Source organism: Diplotaxodon limnothrissa, linkage group LG12, assembly GCF_057381915.1.
Source record: "Diplotaxodon limnothrissa isolate DT_005_m linkage group LG12, D_limnothrissa_male_GT1.1, whole genome shotgun sequence".
Classification (NCBI taxonomy): Eukaryota; Metazoa; Chordata; class Actinopteri; order Cichliformes; family Cichlidae; genus Diplotaxodon; species Diplotaxodon limnothrissa.
Genome location: NC_140607.1, coordinates 3,675,615 through 3,697,114, shown reverse-complemented (window position 1 = coordinate 3,697,114; position 21,500 = coordinate 3,675,615). Strand labels below are relative to the sequence as shown.

At 45.1% G+C, this 21,500-nt stretch overlaps 1 protein-coding gene across 1 annotated transcript in view; it reads left to right on the top strand.

Annotated features, from left to right (window-relative positions):
- fbrsl1 (fibrosin-like 1) overlaps positions 1–21,500 on the top strand; it is a 300,050-nt gene that overhangs the window by 191,344 nt on the left and 87,206 nt on the right. Inside the window, exons 5-6 of the mRNA XM_085367042.1 lie at positions 5,624–5,653; positions 19,922–19,951. Coding sequence (XP_085223168.1) covers positions 5,624–5,653; positions 19,922–19,951 — 60 coding nt within the window. The remainder of the gene's footprint in view (positions 1–5,623; positions 5,654–19,921; positions 19,952–21,500) is intronic.

Sequence of the window (21,500 nt, the reverse complement as noted above, 5' to 3'; positions counted from 1 at the left end):
CTCCAGCAGAAGCAGTGGCAGGACCAGTAGGTGCCGAGACTACTGGCTGAACAAAAGGCTGAGCAGGTGATTGAGCAAATAACTGAGCTGAACAATGGGGAGCTGGCTGAGCTGCACAGTGGGCTAAGGGCTGAGCTAACGGAAACACAGGAAAATGAACTATTGACTGGGCTGCTAACAGAGCTAATGACTGAGCTATAGACTGAAAAGCATGCAGTAGTGATGGTGGTGTTGGTTGCGGACTGAATTCTCCTGAGCCTTCAGTAGAAACAGGAACGGGTGCAGGCACCTGCTGGACACTAGCCACTCCCACCCGAGGAGTAGGTACGGGTGCGGAGACGGGCTGTATCCTGGCTGACCTCACCCTGGGGACCGGCATGGGTGCAGGGGTGGACTGGTTCACAGCCCCCCTCACCCCGGAAGCCGGGACAGGCACCGGCAATGGCTGGGCAACTGCCCTTCCCACCCGAGGAGCTGGTACGGGTGCAGAAACGGACAGAGCCTCAGCTGGCCTGGAAACCAGAGCAGGGACCAGCTGGGCCTCAGACTCCCTCACCCGAGGAACTGGTACGGGTGCAGGGGTACGCTGGGCCCGAGCTGCCCTGGCAGCAGAAACACGAACAGGCAAAGGAGCAGGCTCAGAAAAAACAGTCTTAGAAACGGCAGGCTTAGGGTTAATATGTATTGGGTCGACAAAAACAGACCTAGCAAAAATGAATCCGCCGTCCACTTCATGTTTAGCAGTCTTAGTATTAGCAGTCCTTGGGTTAATAGTTTTCGAAATCCTTGGGTTAACAGTTGTAGAGTGAGCTGACTTGGGGATGACTGAACCCGACTTAACAAAACCTGAACTGACAGAACCTGAACAGACGGAAGTGGAACTGAGTGTGTTTGTCCTGGTAACGTAATTAACAGTCTGTCCTTTAACCCTATGTGCCGGCTTAGGCGAGCGGGAATTGTCTTTCATCCCTCCCTGTGTAGAGGGAGTAAAACAAAACGGATCCTCCCAGTCCACGTCGTCATCCATAAGGGAAATTCCCCATGGATCGGAAGTGAGCCGATTGTTGTTAGCATCAGACGGGTCGTGAGGGTAATAGTCATTGTTACTCACCACCGTGAGCTCGGCATTGTCCAGTTTATGGCGACGGGCGCGCTGCTTCCTTCGAGTGGAGGAAGCCGGCGGAGCGAGCGACTGAGCTCCCGGTGCACAGAACGGAGACACCGAGGCTGGAGCGTGAGCGCCTGAAGCCACACGGAGGACTCCCACCTGAAGCGAGCGAGGCTTAGATGCAGGCAGCGCAACAGGCGGGGACTTTCGGCAGCTCTTGGGACCTCCGAGAGCTAGCCGAGTCCCGTGGAAAATGCGCTCGTAGTCGGGGGTACGCCACGGCTTCCAGCGGAGCTCCTCCTCCAGCTGGGCGAAGGCTGCCTCCCGACGCTCGTAAAGCTCGCGGTCTGCTGAGTCCATAGTGGTCAGGTCGTACTGTCACGGTCTGACTGGGGCAGACCGTATGTGTTGCAGAGGAGGACTCAAACGCAGACCAAAACGTGGTGTGGATTAACAAAACAAGCCGTTTATTGAGGTTAGCAACGAGGGTACAAAATAATAGGGCATCGGTGAAAACTAAACAATAACCTAAACTGGGTGAACTAATAACAAAACATGAAAAACCTTAACCATAGTGAACTGACATGGGTACCTGGAGATGAGACATGGATGAGCAGACGACCTGACAATGGCATGAAGAAAACAAAAGGCTTAAATACAGACATGAGGTGATCAGGGGAAGTGGCGACACATGGGGGAAAACAGCTGACAGACATAAACCTAATGACAGGACCAGGAGAGGAAAGCTAAATACAATAAACAAAGAACACATGACATTGTCAGAATAAAACAGGAAATACTAAAACATGACAACACAACTTAACAGACCTAATATGTGATGAATAAATACAAAACCCCAAAACATAGAAAACCCAGGAACAATAACTGCCTAAACTAAAGGCAGATAGGAAATAACACAAACTAAATCACATAACAAAATGAGACAAATACAAACATTAACTCAGAGCGCTGGGTCAGAGACCCAGCCTGTGACAAGTGGTAAGGGTCAGGCAGATGGGCCACTTCAACCCTTCTGACTCAAGGGAGATTTCCACCTAATTTAAGCTCTTTGTGTCTGTGACATTAAGAGAAAGGCAGGTTAAATGGTTTCTGATGAAATAATAAAAATACAGGTGTGTGCGCGTGTGTAAGATATACCTGGATTTTTATCATCATCATATAGTCAAGCTGTAATCCTGTAGCTCTTCTAGATACAGACAGACAAACTGGTAATGGCTAAATAACCGAACATAGTAGTGGTGGACAAGCAGAGGAAAAGTAGTGATAGATGCAGCTATACAGAGTGATCAGGAAGAAGGAACAGGAGGGTGAAGGCAACAGTGGTCCCAGTGGTAATCGGAGCATTCGGGCGGGTGACCCCCAAACTGGGCGAGTGGCTCCAGCAGATCCAGGAATTATATCCTACATCTCTGTCCAGAGGTGCAGTTCCAGGACCAGCAAAGATACTGCACTCCCAGGCCTCTGACAGAGGACCTGAGCTTGAAGGATAAATACCACCTGCAGGGCGAATGGGGAACTGAACATAGCAAGCTCACAAACAACCACATTAACAGAAACAGAAACCAAATGAGAAAAATCTGCTGTAGCATAAGTGAATGTAAATTTTAAAAGGTAACATCCTAAGCCAACATTGAAAATGATATGCAGTGTTTCCACAAAATAAAAAGTGCATAAAGCACCAAATATGTGACCCAACACATGTTACTAGTATAGAAGTGACGCCCAAACATGACTTTACAGTGTATTTGTGCCTTTTCTTGTACTCGTTACAAATACTCAGAATGGAAATAGCAGACGTCACGTGATATGCTCTCATTAACTCCAAACCATTGCAACTTCTTCCTTTGCAATATTCTTACATGGACTGACAACTTAGGTTGCTCTAAGTTGAGATAAACACTTGTCGAGCTGTTACAGCCAATCGCCCGCCTCTATTCCTCAATGTCACTGCCTTAGCACTCAATAATTCAAAGCTTGGTGGTAATGAGCTCCCCGTAGGCCCTGTCCCCAAGGATCCTCCCCACTGTGCCTCCACTGTAATGTAGTTATATCTCATGTCAGCCTTCAAATCAATTACATTTCTATCTGATGGCTATGTAATTGCGCCTGATTGAGTTTTTGGCACGCCAGCCAAGTGTGTGGCTCCCAAACTCAAGCCAGTCAAAACAGGAAGCTTCATCAAATGAAACTGTATTTCATCCTGATTGAGGCTGCTCGCATGATAAGCACAGCTGTAATTATGATAATAATAACAATAGCAATCTGTGTTTTCTCATCTTTGTTGTTTTTTTCCCCCCTTGCTCTCCAGATGATTTTTTTGCCCCAAGGACAACGAGCAGTGTTTACTTTACTCAAGATGCAAAGCCTGATTTGATTGTTGGTAGCATGCGCAATTTAGTAGATTAAATGCAAAACATAATGCTTTTGTATAAATCTAAGTGTGTTTGAGTTTCACTTTGTTATAATGCAGCAGGAATTTTCTGCTGGACTTCACACCCACACAGTGCCTAGTGATTTCTGCATGTTGCTTAGATATTAATGTCAGATATACAAGTGTGGAACTGCCAGCGGAGATCTGCTGGCTTAGTGCTGCATAATGCCAAGAAATGAGAAGTCGACTTTTGTCTGGAGCAACTAACTGACGCTGAGCTCGTTCTATTGACCCAGACTGGATGGATTGACAGATGACTGGATCGTCAGCAGACAAATGACGAAGAAGATGAATGGATAGATGGATGGATGGATAATGGGTGGAGGGATGAATGAATGAAAGAAAGCATGAATGGACATACAGATGAATGGCAGGTTGAATGAGTAGACAAATGTACCCATGGATGGATGGACGACTGGACATTCAGATGGATAGGTGGATCAACACAATACATGCCTGGGTGGACGGAGGGATTCTCTAATGGAGTAGTAGTGAGATAGATGAGAGGGAGGATGCTGTGGTTAGGTGCATCAGCAACTAAATAGTGATGAATAGTGGTCGCTGTCAGCAGCACTAAGTATAACAGACATAGTAAAGCAGCCTGGCTCATCCATAATCAGCAGACCCAGATGATTGTCTTCATGCCAGAAGAGAACGCACAAAGAGTATCTACCAATCTGTCTTTTTATCCTCACTTCATCATCCCTTTACTTTATATATACCCGCTTACTCTTGGTGCTCTTGCCCTTTAAATGTCTTCATTTATATGATTATCTTGTCATTTCTCTTTTTAAGGCCTTGCAGCTCTCCTTCTTTCTTGCTGTCTGTCTGTCTGTCTCACTCGCCCCAGCACCGTCTTTTGAGTTAACAGCCTTCTCTTTTTTTGCAGTGGGGGAGCCACTGGGTGCACATCTACAATCTTGCCTTTCATTTCATGGCTTCTGGAAATGGATGTTTTACTGCCTTCATTAAGGCATGCAGCAGTCAGCGCTGTGTTTTCCCTCTGAAGTTTAGCTCCATGAACCTCACCATTAGAGGACATTATGGCCCCAGATTTCAGGGCACAGTGGAACACTGTATAATTTGATTAGTGTTATTAATCAAGTGGAATACCGCTCCTTTCGCCCCCATCTCACTAACCGCCCCCACTCCCAGCCGCAGCCCCCTCCTTTTTGCCATTTCACTTCTGCGTTCAGACCCCGTCAGATGTTCTCTTCCCTCTTCCTCCTCCCCTTATTCATACGCTTCTCTGTCACCTGCACAGCACGCATGCACTGAAATTGACAAAAGGCCGTACACCTTACCTTTTAAAAACAGTGATTTACCACTTCCCACCCTCCAACCAGACCCTCTTCCCCAGCCTACACCGAGTTCTACCCCCCCCTTCGCCCAGGACATAAATCAATTGAGATGAAAGTTCCATAATTGTGCTTGCTGGGAGGGATTTGAGGAAATTGCACTATGAATTTTTTAAAGGGAATTTTTACTAGCTGTTCAGCAAGACTTGGGCGGCGAAGGAAGGTGAGGCCATGAGGATTTATGGGCCTGGATTCTTCATTACTGAAGTAATTTTCCTGCAAATGATAGTGCAGCACCCTGGAGGGGGGAGTGCTGCCCGCCAGGGAGAGTACAAACCTGCTTAATCTCTCGTGGAGAGAGCAGCTCAGAGCACTAATATCATCTGTAAGGGACTGGGGATCCATTTGTTCACATCTAAGCCACAGCCAGTGAATTTGTGATTCATATTAATTGATTGCTCAGATTTGTTCCAAGAGTAGCTACAAGTTGATTTCATTACCAGGACGAGTTTTTGTTAAAACTGCTGGGGAACGCGCTTTTGAAGATGAACTGTTTTCATAAAATGTGTGTCTTTCTGTGGTTGAGTCACTGGTGTCTTTCTGAGTGTATATCCATCCTCATGCCGATGAAGACCTGCTTTGCTAAGCTGTTGTGTTGTTGCTTTAGCACAGGTCCACCTTTCTCTCTGCATTTGGCCTTTCCTCCCTCCTCATTTTAACCTTTCTCAGTCCAACATGGCTGACGCTCTGTCTCCATCTCTTTAGGTGCAGCATGCAGCAGTGGCCCTCCTCAAGGTTAGTGCGTCCATGATGCCAGGTCTCATTCTGTATACTGCCTGCTGTCCATTCAATTTTACAGCTCAGTAGCTTGAGAAGCAGGGGGGGCTAAATCTGCTGCAAGAAGGAGAAAGAGAGGGAGGGGAGGAAGGGAGAAACCAAATTATTGTGCATCCTGTCACCAAGTGAAGTGTATCTCATTCCAGGCACACTAACAACTCAAGACAATTAGTCACTTCTCGCTAGGCTAGACCTGAGACTCACTTGATGGTCAAAAAGAGACAGGGCATAGAGGACCCTCTACTATGGCGAAGCACTGCAGCTGCATTCAGTGGAAAGGGCAGCAAGTTAGAGATAAATTGAGCCTGCTGCAGCATTTGTTTCAGCACTGAGAAAGAATTAAATTAAAGGAACATGGTTCCGGGATAAGTCATGAAGATCTGTACAAAGACCTGCACCTTAAAAATGTCTCTGATCCACAGTAATCTCTATCGGTAGCATCCGTCTGGGCTTTTCTGAGCCATTCAGTAGGATAAACTTAGTAATGTCAGTTATATACCACCTTCACTCCATCTAAGGTAGTTTGAGGCCAAAGATGAGGCCTGCCACCACATGCTCCTGAACAAAAGTGAAGCATGACTAAGGTGGGTGGTGCGTGGAAGATCAGCAAGTGGAATGAGAGAAAAGTTTGTCCTGGGCCCTCTGGAGAGATGCAGCGTGACCAATTGAGGTGAAGGGGATGAATGAGGCCATTCACTGGGCCTAATGAAAGAGCTCCTGCTGGGTCTTGAATGTGGGTGGGCCCATCTGCACCACATAGGCGTGCTCAAACCAGTGACCTCGAAAATTACCCAGGAAAGCACTTTGGGACAGTCACCCCAGCAACAGGCCGAGGTCTGCATGGTAACCAGGCGCTTCAATCAGCGCCTGGCAGCTTCTTGAACAGCGCGAGTTTTCCTTCTGTTCTGAAAGAAGTCCGTGTGAAATCAACTCCAAGGGACATCCTCCGTTTCTTTTTAAAGGGGAGATGCCAGTGATTGTCCCATGTGAAAACTTTTCTGCGAGGTGTGGAATGCAGCCCTCAGGAGTTTTCCTTTTAAGACACAAAGCACTGTTTGTCTTAGGCGGCACATATACATATGTAGCTGAGTGTTTGTGCAGTTCTGTACACAGTATTTAATTAGGCTTCCTCAAATGCACAGTAACAGGTTTTGCGAGGCTTTGAAACAGTTCTGATTACAAAGATATAGATCAGGAAAAGCGATTCCCTCAAGACTCCTGGGAGTGGACATTAAGTTTACAAAGCATCTTTAAGTATCTGGTTCATGGGGCTTCATCTGTCTTATTTGGTTTAATATATTCAGTCTTGATGAGCCAAAGGCATGCAGGTCATTGAAGTTCCATTCCTGTCTCCGTTTCCTCATGGAACTTTTGACAGCGTGAAATGACAATCCGCCCCTGCATGCATCTGCCACGTCAAAAAGTAATGAGATTGTGCTGCTGGAAATATCACTACAAAGCATCAGGCCTGCACTTGGGTCTGACTGCACCTTCAAACAGCGCTGCCTGCCAGCTCGCCTGCCTCGCCTGCCTGCTGCAAAAGAAATGAACAAAAACAATCAGAATCAGAGACAGAGACAGAGAAACGGCAAGGGAAGCTCCCCATGCTGAGACAAACGAACACGCCAGGGCCTTTCATCCTGAGAGTGATTAGCCATCCGAACCGTTTTAAAATCCTGCTTTGAGTGTGTTCCTCAAACGAAAGAGCTCCATTGAGGAGTGGTAGTGAGATGTTTCTGGCTGGGAAGCGCCAGTGATCTAGCCTCTAATTGTGGCGTCGCTGACAAGGCTGGTGTGGCTGGGAGCTTTTTAAGCGAGCCTTTTTGCTACGCTCTTGTTCCCTTCCTGTCAGATCCGCCACCAAAGGCACCAGGAAACAAAAGGGCCCCTCAGATTCTGCTCTTACATTCATCTGCCTATCGCTTTGTGCATAAATACAGACCTAATTTAACACATTAATAGTCCCTGATGCTAGTTTAATGTGACCAAAACTACATTATTTCCTGTAAATGCGTTGTCTGGTTACAGATGCAAATGTAAGTTGGTTTTCACACTGTAATTCCTGTCTAATCCTTGTTTTTGTAGCTTTCATGTTTTCCGTGTTATTACTGATCGAATTCTGAGCTTCAAAGACGATACTGACACATTGGCAATAGTTTAGTTCTGCAGCACAGAAGGAACAAAGACGTGTTCAAGGTCTTTGAGCAGCATTCAGCAGAGCTGGTAGGAGCTTATTTGGCATAGAAAACTTTTCGTATTCTCGATAGTCTTCAGAAGTCAGATTGTCAAAGGTTTGAGGTATGGCAGAGAAGCAGTTTGACAAATGAAAGAAACAGCGATGCTAGGAAGAGAACACAAGGGGAGCGTGGGTTAGGGAAAAAATAGGAAAGGATTTAAACCCCAGCTCATAAAAATCAGTATTATAACAACATTAATTGATGCTGCTGAGTACCATATGTGACGCCATATGGAATAGCTGCCCCAGAGGCCTGCTATAATAGACAGCCTGCAGTGGTGCACACAACTTGGCACATTTACAAACAAGGGACGTCCCATTAATATCAAACACACAGACTGAGCAAGAGACAGTGAGAGAGGGAGTGAGAGGGCATAGGAGGGAGGGAGGGAGGGAGGGAGGGAGAAAATAAGCAGAGGGAACCGATTTAGTTCATGTTTTATTTGGTTGCCATCTTTAGACCTTTTGTTTTTGCTCATCTCATGTTATCTTTTTTTTTTTTTTCAAATGAAGACATGTATTATATGTATATATAAATATGCATGTTCAAACCCAGCCTCTCTAATCTCACTGCTCCTTAATTACAGTAATAAATTGCCCCTCCCTTTTGGGTTGATCACATCACCCTCTGTCCGCCCAACGGCCACTCCCACCGCAGATGCCCAGTGTTCCTTTCATCATACACACACAGACACACACAGACACACACATTAGCAGATGAGGTGATGTATGGCACCTCGACAAAGGTGGCGTTAGAAATCTCTGTTTAACCTCCAATCTTGAAGCTGTTATTTACTGCTGGCTTAAGATGAGTTTCCGGTCCTTGTTCCTCGCAGCACTGATCCCGACATAGATTGTGTTTATGTAATGACAGTTAGAAATGTATTTAAAACAACAGTAATGAACAGAAAATTCATGTTGGAGTTTTGAGATTCACAGCTTTTTATTTAGTTTCCTGTTATAGCGAAAATCTGCCAAGTGCAGTTCATGCATTCATACATTTTCATAGCTGAAAGTACACAACTAATCAGCTGATTCTTACTTTCTCGTTCTGCCAACTTTAGACATCACATTCTCCTAGTTCTCTAAATTATAATTTGATCACTTGTTAACCCCAAAAATGTCCAATTAACAAAGATATTAGACCAAAATCATCCCATTTAAAATGGCGAGAGTTAAAGATTTGCGAAAGAAATTATTACTGCTAAATAACAGTTTTAGCACATGTAAAGCACAAAACAACGTAAATTACAAAATTGCAACAAAACATTTGGGCAGTGAGGTGGCTAAAACTGCAGTTGAAGCTTTTATCCCACAAATCTGTGCAAATGTAATAGCATCATTACTCCTTTGTATGCCAGGGGCATCTGCAGACAGACATGCATCCAGCTACGTATAGCCTGGATGCACATCCATCCTTTATATGCAAGGCTCTTCTGACTCTTCTGACATGCCCAGAGCATGTAGGGAGAGAGAGAGATCCTTATGAAACTGAGTTGTCAGCCATTCTGTTGACTTTCATAGAATGTGAGGCGAAACAAGAATAGTGTACAGCTGTTTCCTCTCTGACACAGAGGGAGGCAGATGAAGAGCAAAAGAGGGGAAAAGAGAAAGAGGGAGGGAGGGAGGAAGAGAGAGCTCTCCGCTCTGTGATGTGCACTGATGTAGCTGGAGCTCTAGGTCAAACGCTGCCAGTGTTTTGTGTTCATCTTCGTCTCGTCTCCCCAGTGCTCCTCTAAATTATTCACAGCCTGAAGTGTGCAATGTGGCTGCCTCCTTCTTTCCTCTCTCCTCCTCCAGTCTAGATTCCTCTGTCTTACTTTTTTCTGTTTCCCTTTCTTTCTTTCTTTCTCATGTGACAGCTTGTTTCAAAATCCCCCCTCCCCAACCCGTCCCGCATCCACTCATCTACCATCACCCAACCATCTTTTATTAGTGACTCCATCTCTCGCACTTCTCCTTTCATCCTGGCTTTCTTGCTTGATTCTCCAGACTAGACTCAGTCATCCCTTTTTAGGTGGGTAGGCTGCCAGCTGTTAGTATCAACTCCTTAGCTGGTAGCTCCTGCTCTCACTCGACATCTTTCTGCCTCCCTCACATCGATCTCGTAGGATCTTAGATGCACTGGTCGGGTTGACAGCGAGTTCTCCCCCGTCTGATTTTCTTTATCTGAGTGACTCGTGAGAGAAAGTGCACGCTGAATCCTCAGACCAGTCTGTATCTCAAATTAAACATGTGCCTGTTAATCATTAAGCTTTTAAGAGACTACCTGTCCTGTAAACAAGAAAGAAAGTAACCGAGGCAAAAAAATCAATGACATGGCAGGGTTAGGGTCACGCAGTTGTCGTCCATCAGAGTTTTTAGTATTTGGTCCTTTATTGTCTGTGGGCGTGTCAGAATATAGCAGGCATTGTGGAAAAATAACACTGTTTTAATTGGCTTCATTATCAGATTTTATCCATACTGCAAAAGCCCAAGGGCAATGCACACACAGTACATCTGTCTGCAAGTAGAATAGAATAGAATAGAATAGCCTTTATTGTCATTGTACAGAGTACAACGAAATTGGAGTGCCACTCCCTTGGTGCAAGTTTCAATAATAAATATAAATGTAAAATATAAAAAGTACAAAAAAAAACAATCGTAAGTACTCAAACAATAGTTTGTACAATATATACAGGATAGCAGCATTAATATGATGACAGTATGAATAGCAGCATAATATAATGACAGTGACGGTATGGAATAGGTTCAATTGTTTTTGTTCTTATTTACTACGGTGATAGCTCTGGGAAAGAAGCTATCCCTGAATCTGTTTGTCCTGGTTTTATGTGACCTGTACCGTCGGCCTGACGGTAATAGTTCAAACAGTTGGTTGCTGGGGTGAGAGTGGTCCTTGATGATATTGCCAGCTCTGCTGAGGTACCGAGAGTTTGCAGTGACCTCCAGGCTGGGCAGAGAGCAGCCAGTGATCTTCTGGGCTGTGTTGATGACCCTCTGCAGTACTTTCCTGTCTGCAGCTGAGCACCCTGCATACCATGTTGTTATGCCGTACGTTAGGATGCTCTCTATGGTGGCTCTGTAAAATGTCACAAGCAGCCTCTCCTCCAGGTTGTTCCTCCTGAGCACTCTCAGAAAGTGGAGACGCTGCTGGGCCTTTTTAACCACCGCTGTAGTATTTGCAGTCCAGGAGAGGTCATCAGATATCTGCACGCCCAGAAACCTCATGGAGTGTACCCTCTCCACACAGCTCCCGTGAATGTAAAGTGGGGCCGGGTCTGCTCTGCCCTTCCTGAAGTCCAAGATAAGTTCTTTAGTTTTCATGGTGTTCAGTTGGAGGTTGTTAACTGAACACCACTCAGTCAGTCTGTTGACCTCATCTCTGTAGTCCGACTCATCCCCCCTTGAGATGAGTCCAACCACTGTGGTGTCATCCGCGAACTTTATGATGGTGTTTGAGAGATGGGTAGGGGAGCAGTCGGATGTGTAGAGCGTAAACAGGAGGGGACTCAAAACACATCCTTGTGGAGACCCGGTGCTGAGTGTGATGGTGCTGGACCGGTGGGGGCCGAGTCTGACAGACTGTGGTCTATTTGTCAGGAAGTCCTTGATCCAGAGGCAGATGGGGGTGGAGAGTCCCAGGTGAGACAGTTTCTGGACCAGGATCTCCGGGATGATATGATTGAATGCTGAGCTGAAGTCCAGAAAGAGCATTCTCACATAGCTTCCTCGGTGCTCCAGGTGACTCAGCGCAGTGTGGAGCGCTATGGTGATAGCGTCCTCGGTGGAACGAGTGGGAGATTTTGTAACACATTATTATTGCGAGGTTAACAAGGAAGATGCAAGCACTGGTATCAGATCCTGTCTGGACAGCAGGGGTTGGAGGATGAAGTGTGCCCCTCATGGCTACCTGAGGAGAGAGCAGAGCAAAGAAAGTAGTTGAATCTAGTTCCAGCTCTTGCCACAGGACACTCATTTGTAATTCTGTACCCTGCCTATAACGTTTGATCATTGCAGAGGGGGGGACGGGACGTAAGGGAGCTGAAGGTTTCGCCCTCGCTCTTTGGCCTCCCCCCCTCCCGCCGAACCCTTTACCCGCCCTCTTGCATTTGCTGTCACCCAGTATGAATGCCCCCTCTGGCCCGATGACAAGTCTAGCGTGAAATGCTTGGCTGCCCCCTGAAATTAGCAGTAGAGCCCCCCGGCGGCACATGCTTCTCATGACCAGCACACAGTGGGCTGCCGCCAGATTCTTTTCATTATGGCTGTGGCCTGCCAGCCCCCTGACTCTACCTCCTTCTGCCTCTTCCTCCATCCCACCCTCCCTCTCCTCCTCCTTCCCCCTGTGTGTCAGCCAGAGCTCAGTAAACAGCATCTGTAGTGCTCATCACATTACTGTCGTAGAGAGGAGACGGAGAGAGTGAGAGCCAAGTTCTCTGTGGGGATTGCTGTTATGCCTGTGTATCAAAGTGTCCGCATGCATATAAGTATTTGCATGCGTGTAGTATTTTATTTCATGCGAACATCCACAGTAGCTCATATGTATATGCACATATATTGTGTGCTCATGTCTCTGTTGGCTTCACAGGATTAGCAAAGGAGAGAGAGTTAGTAGCAGTAGTACAGAGCGAGAAAGAGTCAGAGAGAAGGGGGGTAGCAGTACAGAGCAATGCCTGGAGGCTCAATCTGTTCTTCACTGAGCTATATCAGTGTTAGAGACGGCGGCTCGGGCCGCGGGGAAGCCTCCACTCGCTCCATCAAACTGTCAGGCAGCCAACGGAGCTGCACAGGGAGACTCTCAGCTGCCCCCAGGGCCAGTTCAAGTCAACATCCCATTTCCTTGCCTCCTCGCCTAATTTCTCCTACGCCCCGACTTAAATTTCCAATGCCCAGTGTCTGCCGCTGCAGCTCAGCAGCAACAGGCCCAGGGCCATGTCAGAACTCTGGGAGGTACCGAGCGTTGCGCGTGTGTGTCTGTGCACGCTAATTTCTGAAGGCAAGATAGCACTAGCTGCAGTCAGCAGAGAGGAGAAGGAGCTGCAGGGGCCCCATGAAAGACAAAAAAATAAAGAAATAAGTAGAAAAAATAAAAAAAACATAAATCAGTGTTTTATTTTTCTCTCTCGTTCTCCCTTACCTGTATGCCCATTTTTCTTCTTCAGCTATATTCATAACACAGTTGTGTATTCCCTGTCCCATCAGATTTCTGGCAGTTTCCTTTTTCTCTCTGAGCTGAATAAATGCTCCCTGTTCTCTCATACATCTGCCATTACTGTCTGTTTTCCCGTTGCCAAACTACTCCAAGGATCACACCAGCAGCCCAGCCAGCTCTGTCCCTCCCTCAGGGTTATCCTGAAAGCATGGGGAGCAAGGCAGTCCTCTAATTTAGTGAAAGGAGGCGGGTTATCATCGTCAATCTGTCCACCCCCCCCCCCCCCATCTCCTTCTTGCTCGTTGACCTCACCAAATACCTTTCATAGAATTGAAACAGAGAGCGTCCAGGTCTCAGTGCTGTTTACGTGGACTCTGGGTAATGTTAAAGTCTGCTTAGTGTGGTCCCGGGCAAGAACTATATCTTTCCTCACCTCAGCTTGATTTACATGGCCTCTACTGGCTCTTTACTCGAGTGTGTCAGTTCTAAAGCAGAGACCACGGTGTGTCTGGCTAATGCAAAGAGCATTTTCTCCAACCCTGTTTTCTTCAATCCCCCTTCACTATCACTCTCTCTCTCTGCCCTCTCTCAATGGGCCTCTGTGAAAGGAGGTTTTGCTGAAGTCCTCTCTTGTTTGCACAGCCAATTCCAATGTCCCAAGCTCAAATATGGTTTTGCGTGAGAGCCTGTCTAGGTCTGCTGGTCGATATCATTTCTGCCCGGTAGAGCTTTTTCTCTCAATCTTATTCCCCGCGGACCCTACATCTTCACTGAGATCAATACTTTCCTAATCCAGAGCTCTAAGGCTGACCCTGGGTAATCAGCTGACTTCCCATGCTGCCTGCTGAGGAGGTCAGGGGTCAAAAGGCTGTATAGATTTGATCCTGTGATCAAATCGCTTTGCTCGGTGGTGCTTTCAGATACAGCTATTAGGGTCAAGATAAATTGCTTGATTTTTCCCTCTCCCTGGTTGTGAAAGTTAAATGCAGTGGTGTGTTTTTGCTATGAATAGCATTAATGCACCAGACTCCCGAAGCTTTTTACCCCATTTAGTTTCAGCATAGATACAAAATTATTAGGTTTATCTGATCATCCAAAGATATGAAATGAGTAATTGATTTTTTTTTTACTATTTAAAGGTTTTTTGAACACACTTGCATGATTACATATATATGTAACCAGACACCATCACAATGGCCATGTATCATTTACTCTACCGTTATATATATAAACATTCTATAGTGTTGTGCTTTGGTTCTGCCTGGTGCTTCACCACTCATCCATAGCTCTCATCGTCTGGAGCACAGGCCAAGTGCCTGGCCTGGAATTGCCAGTTCCCTTTCATTAAGCTTTTCCAGTAACAGGACAAGCAGTTGTTTGGTTAAAGATTGCATCTGCATCCGTCCATCTTCAGCCCACTCTTTGCCCGACTGCTGACCTTCCCCACACTAGGGCTCCATCAGGCCCTAGTTCACCTTGGATTCAGTCTCTAACCCTGATTTGTTTTGATAAGCACTATGGAGGATGGCATTGTCCAGCTCTTCCAGGCAGATAGTATCATGAACGCAATCAAATCTGAACTCTCCACTGAGTCATGACAAAGGGTTAGCACATAAGAACATGCAACTAAAATGTCCTGCTGATAAATTATGAAAGATGAGTTGAAGTTAAGCTTTGCCGCAGGGCCAGTGAGACTTTCAGATCTCCTGCTGATGTTTCAGCCCAAGCAGGGGGTCCCCCGGTGGACTTGAGGCTTTGCATCCAGACCCCGTCAGAATGGTCATGACGCCTACGCTCCCACACCTCATCCCAGTATCTGCAGGAGGGAAATTGCAGGAGAAAATTGGTGTTGTTCCACCAGTATTCGACACCGCTTCCGTCCGCGACCATCTAAATGGACCATTACCTCCTCTGTGTGCTCTCACTCCAGGAGATCCGGGTTTGTTAGAGGTCTTCTTTTAGAATCAGGGGTATCTCAGTATATGTGCCTGGAGAAATGTCTTATAAATTGAAGCCATTTCTTCCACCGCTGTAGACTTTTGCATCGCGGACACTTTAACTTTATACATTTGGATAAAACATCAAGAAAAGCAGATGCTCTTTCGCTGCTGTCATGATGCAGCGCCCATCTCCCCGTCAGTTAATGTTGTTTTGGGCCTGAATGGAACACAACTGGTTGCTTATCAGGAGTTAATTTTGCTTTAATCCAGTTCCTCGTCGTGCCATTGCATCTACAGTTATTAGATATGACTGTAATTTAGCAGAAACACACCTTACAGTGACTTTGAAAAATTACAGCCAATCAAGCTTTTATCACGAATAGTATTATCAAAGCACTGACGCTTTTATGCTCTCCTCTTCTGCTTTTATTCATTTTATTTACTGCTTTATTTATTTTGAGAAGGAACTGACAGTGGCACTTTAATGCCAGCAGCTCTCTCCTGCTCTCTCTCTTTTTTTCAACATTTCTTGCAGCAAGCACAGGCTTGTGATCAGTATTCAGGAAGACAGTTGTTGACGCCATGCCAGCATTTGCGTTGCTGGGCAAGTTCCTCTTCTGTTCCTCTTTCTATCTCTGAGGCAGAATTCATGGCAGACTGTCCTCCGAGTGTGACAAGTGGAACTGTGTGATTAATTTGGCCAGTCGTTTTAATGTGCTCCGGGATGCGCAACGCTTATTGTCTTCCCCTTGCACGTCTATCAGAATCTGCCAGAGAAATGTCCAGGAGAATCGAGACATCCATCCCTCTCTTTCTGTTTTTTTCCCCCTCCCTCACGCTACTCTCTTTCTCAGCCCTGCCTCATTTCAGGGCTGAGCTACAGGGTCGTCATGGGGGCTAGCCCAGGTCGAGGCCTGGCTCCAGCCAGGGCCGCTGGCGGAATAAATCTCCTGTCTCTGAAGTGTTGAAAGCTGTGTAAATGTCAAACGCGTTCGTCTGATGTGCTGGCTGAGGGGAGGAGGGGTTGGAGAGGAGGTGGAAAGCTGGGAGGGAGGGTTTGTGGATGAGCCATCCACTGATTCTGGTCCCCCGTTGCCCTTCGTAGCTGGCGGTTGCCAGGTGCAGATGTTGCTGCTTGCTCCATGCCTCTGAAGAACTAGCCTTTTTTTTTTTTTTTTTTTTGAGGTGGGGGGCGGAGGGGGGGCGGGGGGTACTGCAAGAGACAGAAACCACCAGGGGCTTGGCTCCTGTCAGGCAGCTTAGTGAGCAGCGTATCTTTTCGATTTTAACAATGTCCCCTCTGACCACCAGACATGCTGTTTAGGGAGGCTTCTGTTTGGGGTTGTGGTTTTGCATTTTCATCATTTGGCTTTCTTGTACCTTCTTGCTGAAAATTGTTTTCCTCGTGCAGACAGTCAAAAGAAGCATAGGGTGCTAAACGACGTAGCGCTGCTCTCGCCAACAACAATGCGTGCACAAACACGAGCCAATCTTGGACTTTTATTGTGTTTCTTTCTTTGAATGGACCAAGTGTTATAGCCCAACAGGGCAATCACATGTGGGCCTGACAAAAACTGCTGTAACACTGCCTATCCCTTCATCTCTATAGCATCCCCCCCCGCCTGTTCTTACTGTTGTTTTGTTCCCCTCTTTCCACCTACCTCTCTCTCCCCTGCTGTGCTGTGCCTCTCTCTGTCTCTGTCTGAGCCCTAGCTACTATTTCTCTTCTCGCTCTGCTACAGTGCATGCTACTTGTAAAAGGATAAGCACCATGCTGTGCTCTTTTGATATTATTTTTCCTCCTCGCCAGCTCCAGCCTTGTGAGGCCTCATATCTAGTGTCATGGCTACTGCTGCAACAACAAGGCCAAGCATGCACCCAGGGAATAGACCATGCCAGTTGTTCATCTCCATCACCTACGGTTTAAACTCGTCCTCAGTAATAGAATGGATCTCACAACTGCTGTGAGATGGAAGTCATCTGTTCAGCTGCATGCTAAGAATACATTTACTCCATTTTCTGCAGGGAAGGGGTAATGTTAGAGAGTGGATCAATTTTCTTTTCTTTTTTCGCAATTCATAGTTAGATGAAGATGGAGAGAAGCATTGTTTTGAATGTGATTTCTTCGTGGTAAAATACCAGAATTCTGAGGGAACAAATGGGTGATGATAACAGGTTGTGATGTGCTCCTAACTACCAGTATAGAAATGGATTGCAATTAATTTGTCTGGAATTCACAGCCTGAATGGAAACTGATTGACATGAATCTTTTGCCACTTTCTCTTCTTAATGCCCGGCACTTTGTAATGATTGTCTTTTGACAAGCAGTAGTTCAAAGAAGAGAAAAGAAGATATTTTGTATAAAAATGTGTCCAATATTTTCATTTGTTTAAGTACTCTGTGTGTCTGTGTGTGCGTGTGTGTGTGTGTGTGTGTGTTTGTGTGTGTGCGGGGGAGGGGGGGGATCTTTTAGGTTAATCCTAGAGTGTTAAGGTCTGGTGGTCTCTGCTTTTGAAATGTGTGGTGTCGTACTGACAGATCCCCAAAGACATCTATTGGATTTAACCTGCTCTCCGAATTATATAAAGCAGCTCTTTCTAGTGCAAGTAGAATAATTTACAGATGGTGAAAATTTCAGACTTTATTCAGTTAAACAACAGAGAAAAAAGTGTTTGAGATTTACCTAAAGTTCATCACATCTGTGTAAATGTAGGCATCTACACTGAGAAAAGTATTATGTTATATATAAATGTAAATGGCACATGAAGCAGAAAAAATATCATTTCTAGTTGTTGAACGTATATGCAAAGGCCTGGAATTTGTAGTAATGTGATCAAGATATAGGTTAAGTTGTATATCACTAGTAGCTTAGCCCTGTTCAGGAGAAAAACCTCTTACAAGCTGTTGCACATTGCAGTGGAAATCGCAGATCTCTGCAGTCATTTTTACATCTTATCAAAGAGTAAAGCTTGAAAGTTTCGTTGAGCTACAAGTGGACCTTTTAACCAGGATCAGCCTGAGCACATGAGCAAATCCACCAGTAAACTGCTCAAAAAGAAGAAATATAGACATGAATCCCATGTAACTTTGTAATTTTAACATGTTGTCGCCTCTTGGCCAGTACTCCCTTGAAAAAGAGGTTTTTAATCTCAATGGGACTTTTCCTGGTAAAATAAAGGTTAATAATAATAATCAAAAGGCAGGAAAATTCTTACCACTATTTATATTGAATTACTTATTGAAAAGACTATTTTCCTTGTCGTTGTGTGTACTATTTAAGCAGTGCGTTTGACAGTTCATGACTACACTCTGTTATTCAGAGCACATACTTGTTTTATACCCTCCAACAAGTGTATTTTCTTCCTGCATGTCTGGTATAAGTAAACACACACATCTTACAGAGTTGTTAGTGATGACTCTGCAGCCAAGGACTCCTACCAACCTTTGGCATTGCCTAGTAGGATAAGCTATTGGGCATGGACTCACCCCTGAACCCACACACTCACACACATCCCCCCTTTCTCCTCTCCTGAGAGATCTTGGCCACCGAGCCCTTGTTCTGATTACTCTCGTTACTTAATTATACATTTGGACCCACCACGCTCACGACAAAAGGACACTGTGCCTCCATTGACACAGCTCCCTCCTCATTGTGCTCCACTTTGAAAGGGAGTCAAACAAAATAGAGAGGGCCCACTTAAATATGTTGCCACAGGGACTTAATTGACAGATTGAAGGCAGTTTTTTTTCACCGTCGTCCTTTCTCCATGTGGCTCTTTGGTTGAATTGCTCTGTTCCTCATGCATCCTGCTGTGAGGTCCAGTGGGCCTGGCAAGGCAGCTCAGCCACTCCTGTTTCCACAGCTTCTCCATCTTTGAGGTGTAACCAGCCAGGAGCCGTTCGTGACGAGCGAATGTTAGACGCAGGAGCTCGTAAGGTGCATACAAGTTCAGGAATGTTGCAAAGAAAATCAAACAAATGCTGTTAGACAGGGTTATTGACTTTACCTTAACTTAACACATTTTTCCGGAGTAAAGGTGAAAATAATTTCCCGTATTTGTGCGAGTTTAATCGTGTTTTTATTATTTGCCAAAAAGAGTTTTGTGTCGGTGAACATACCAGGAATAAAAGGCCGGGCTCTTGGTATTTGCAGCATTCTTGTCATCTGTTTGCAAAAAGTGGCAAGGTCTGACTTTTTTGAAATCTTTTTCTTTGATATTCTTTTTACTCTTTTTGATATATTTGATCCCAATCACTGCATATTTCATTGGTGAAATTTGAAGTGCTGAAGACAAACCATTTCTCTTCTTGACTGAATGGAAGGTGATTTGGCCTTTAGCTGTGCTAGAACAAGGTACATTTCAGAATACAACCTCTCTTGTTATTCAGTTCCTTTATCCCTGTAGAAGACTGACATACAAATTAAAGACTGGTTTGTCACACCACGGATTTGAAATACCACACTTAATAGGCACTGTGCTGGAGAATTCAAAGAACCTACGCTCTCTGTGTCCTTGAGATGCTATCGTCCAATTTTAAAGCACACTTAAAAGGCTAAATGACAAGCTGCAGCTGAATGCCAAGTCACTAAACAGACTGTTTATAATAGAATCCCGTGCAAAGTATTTTCATCCTTTGCAAATTTAAAGCAGTGAATTTGCGACAGAAACACCAGAAAGGTGTTTTGTGCCACTGTGCTCCTTTTGAAACTTGAAAAAAACCTCTTTCAGACTACCGCACTCTCCTTTCCCTCTTCATCCTCTGCCGTTTGCACTGAAAGCTGACAGTGAATGAGAGGTTGCACACAAAAATAACATCTGCACTGATTATGCTACTGGGGTGGGGAGCCAAATGAATAATTCCTTATATTTCCTGTGTCTGTCTCTTTTCTGTTACAGTGTGACAGCGAGAGTGACATTGACGACAAGGTAAGACTGCTTTTCCTGTGTTTACTCACCCAGCGCATGAAGAATCGGAGAGTTGTGAATAACAAATTTGAGCTCTCAACTGAGAAAGGGGAGATAGTCATAGTGTATTGTTAGCGAAAAAAAGATAAGGGGGTAAAAAGCAACTGCGCCTGGTCCCAACACTGTTGATCATTTGAATCGTACGGAGCATGAAAGTGACAAGAAAAATGTTGCACATCAAGAGACTGATTTTCAGTGTTGGTTTTCTGTTCTTTATGAAAAGACGCGGTACCTATTATTTTTGGAACACTTTATGCACAAATATTTCCTACATATGCCTCCTAGCTTAGATCGTAGTGTGTGCTGCATGCAGTAAAATCTGCATTTAATCTATTCACAAAGCACATAACACCTTTATCTGCTTCTAAGTTACTCGACAGCAGCCGGAGTTTGTGTGTTTTATTTTCAGTATGATGAATGACAGATTTACAAGTTACAACCAGAATGTTTAACAAGATCGTTCAACAATTTCATTTAAAATATGCTTTAGTTGTGCTGCTAACTAGTAACACCTTGATTTTCTTCAGAAAGCGTTGTCATCAGGTTACCAGTTCACAGTTTGACAGATGTAGTCTATCAGTTTCACCTCTGAGTGTTTGTAATCATCTCAGAGGTGGTTGGCTGATGGCAGGCACCTGGTTACAAGATGAAACGCCTTTGGGGAACCTTACGCATCCTAATTCCTGCACAGTTTAGCAATTACTCTCTGGTAAATGAATTTGATAGCATGCCTAATCTCCTGTAAGCTTAGCTCCCAGTTCTGTGGAAATGTCTGCAGCTCTCCCTATAAATAATACATTGATAGCAAGCCCAATTTGCATTAACTGTAGCCTGGCAAGTCAATAGGCTTTTATCTCTTCATTTAAGCGAGGAGGAACCGAGGGCACGAGCTAGTTGACACGACAGAGAGATGTAGCAGGCCTGTCAGTCTCCATACGGCTCCCTGGCAACACTGTGGGTGGAGGAGAGAGGGAAGTAAAGTAGAAGGAAGTGTTTCCTTCTAAGGGTTTTTGTTTCCTCTCGGTTACTTGAGACTCGTTTTAATTTTCAGTATTGAAAAAAAAAAAGTTTGGTACTACAGAACTAAACATAAAGATGGGCAGGAGAAAAATCAAGAAGCGCTTTGACAGTTTTACAGAAACTCAGCTGTCTTTCTGTGTTGTTGGTTATGTGTCAGCCTGTCTGTGGACTGGGACGCAATTCAAGACATGGTAGACTGTTAGACACTGCTGCCAAGTCTGATTGTTGAATTTCGTGCCAATTATTTCACAGTCCAAGAGCCAGATTGTAGCTTCACCTTCTTCTCAGACTACTTTTCATTAGTATGTCATCAGGAAGTGTTTTAGCTTGAGAAATCTCTGGAAAAATAGTAATGCCACTTTTATTGCACACCAGTTTGCGCTCTCACTGTGAGAAACATAGTCAGTGCATATTTCTGTAGATGTTAGTGCAAAAAGACATCTTCCTGAACAATCAATGTGAATCCTAATCCATAAGCAGCAAAGTAATA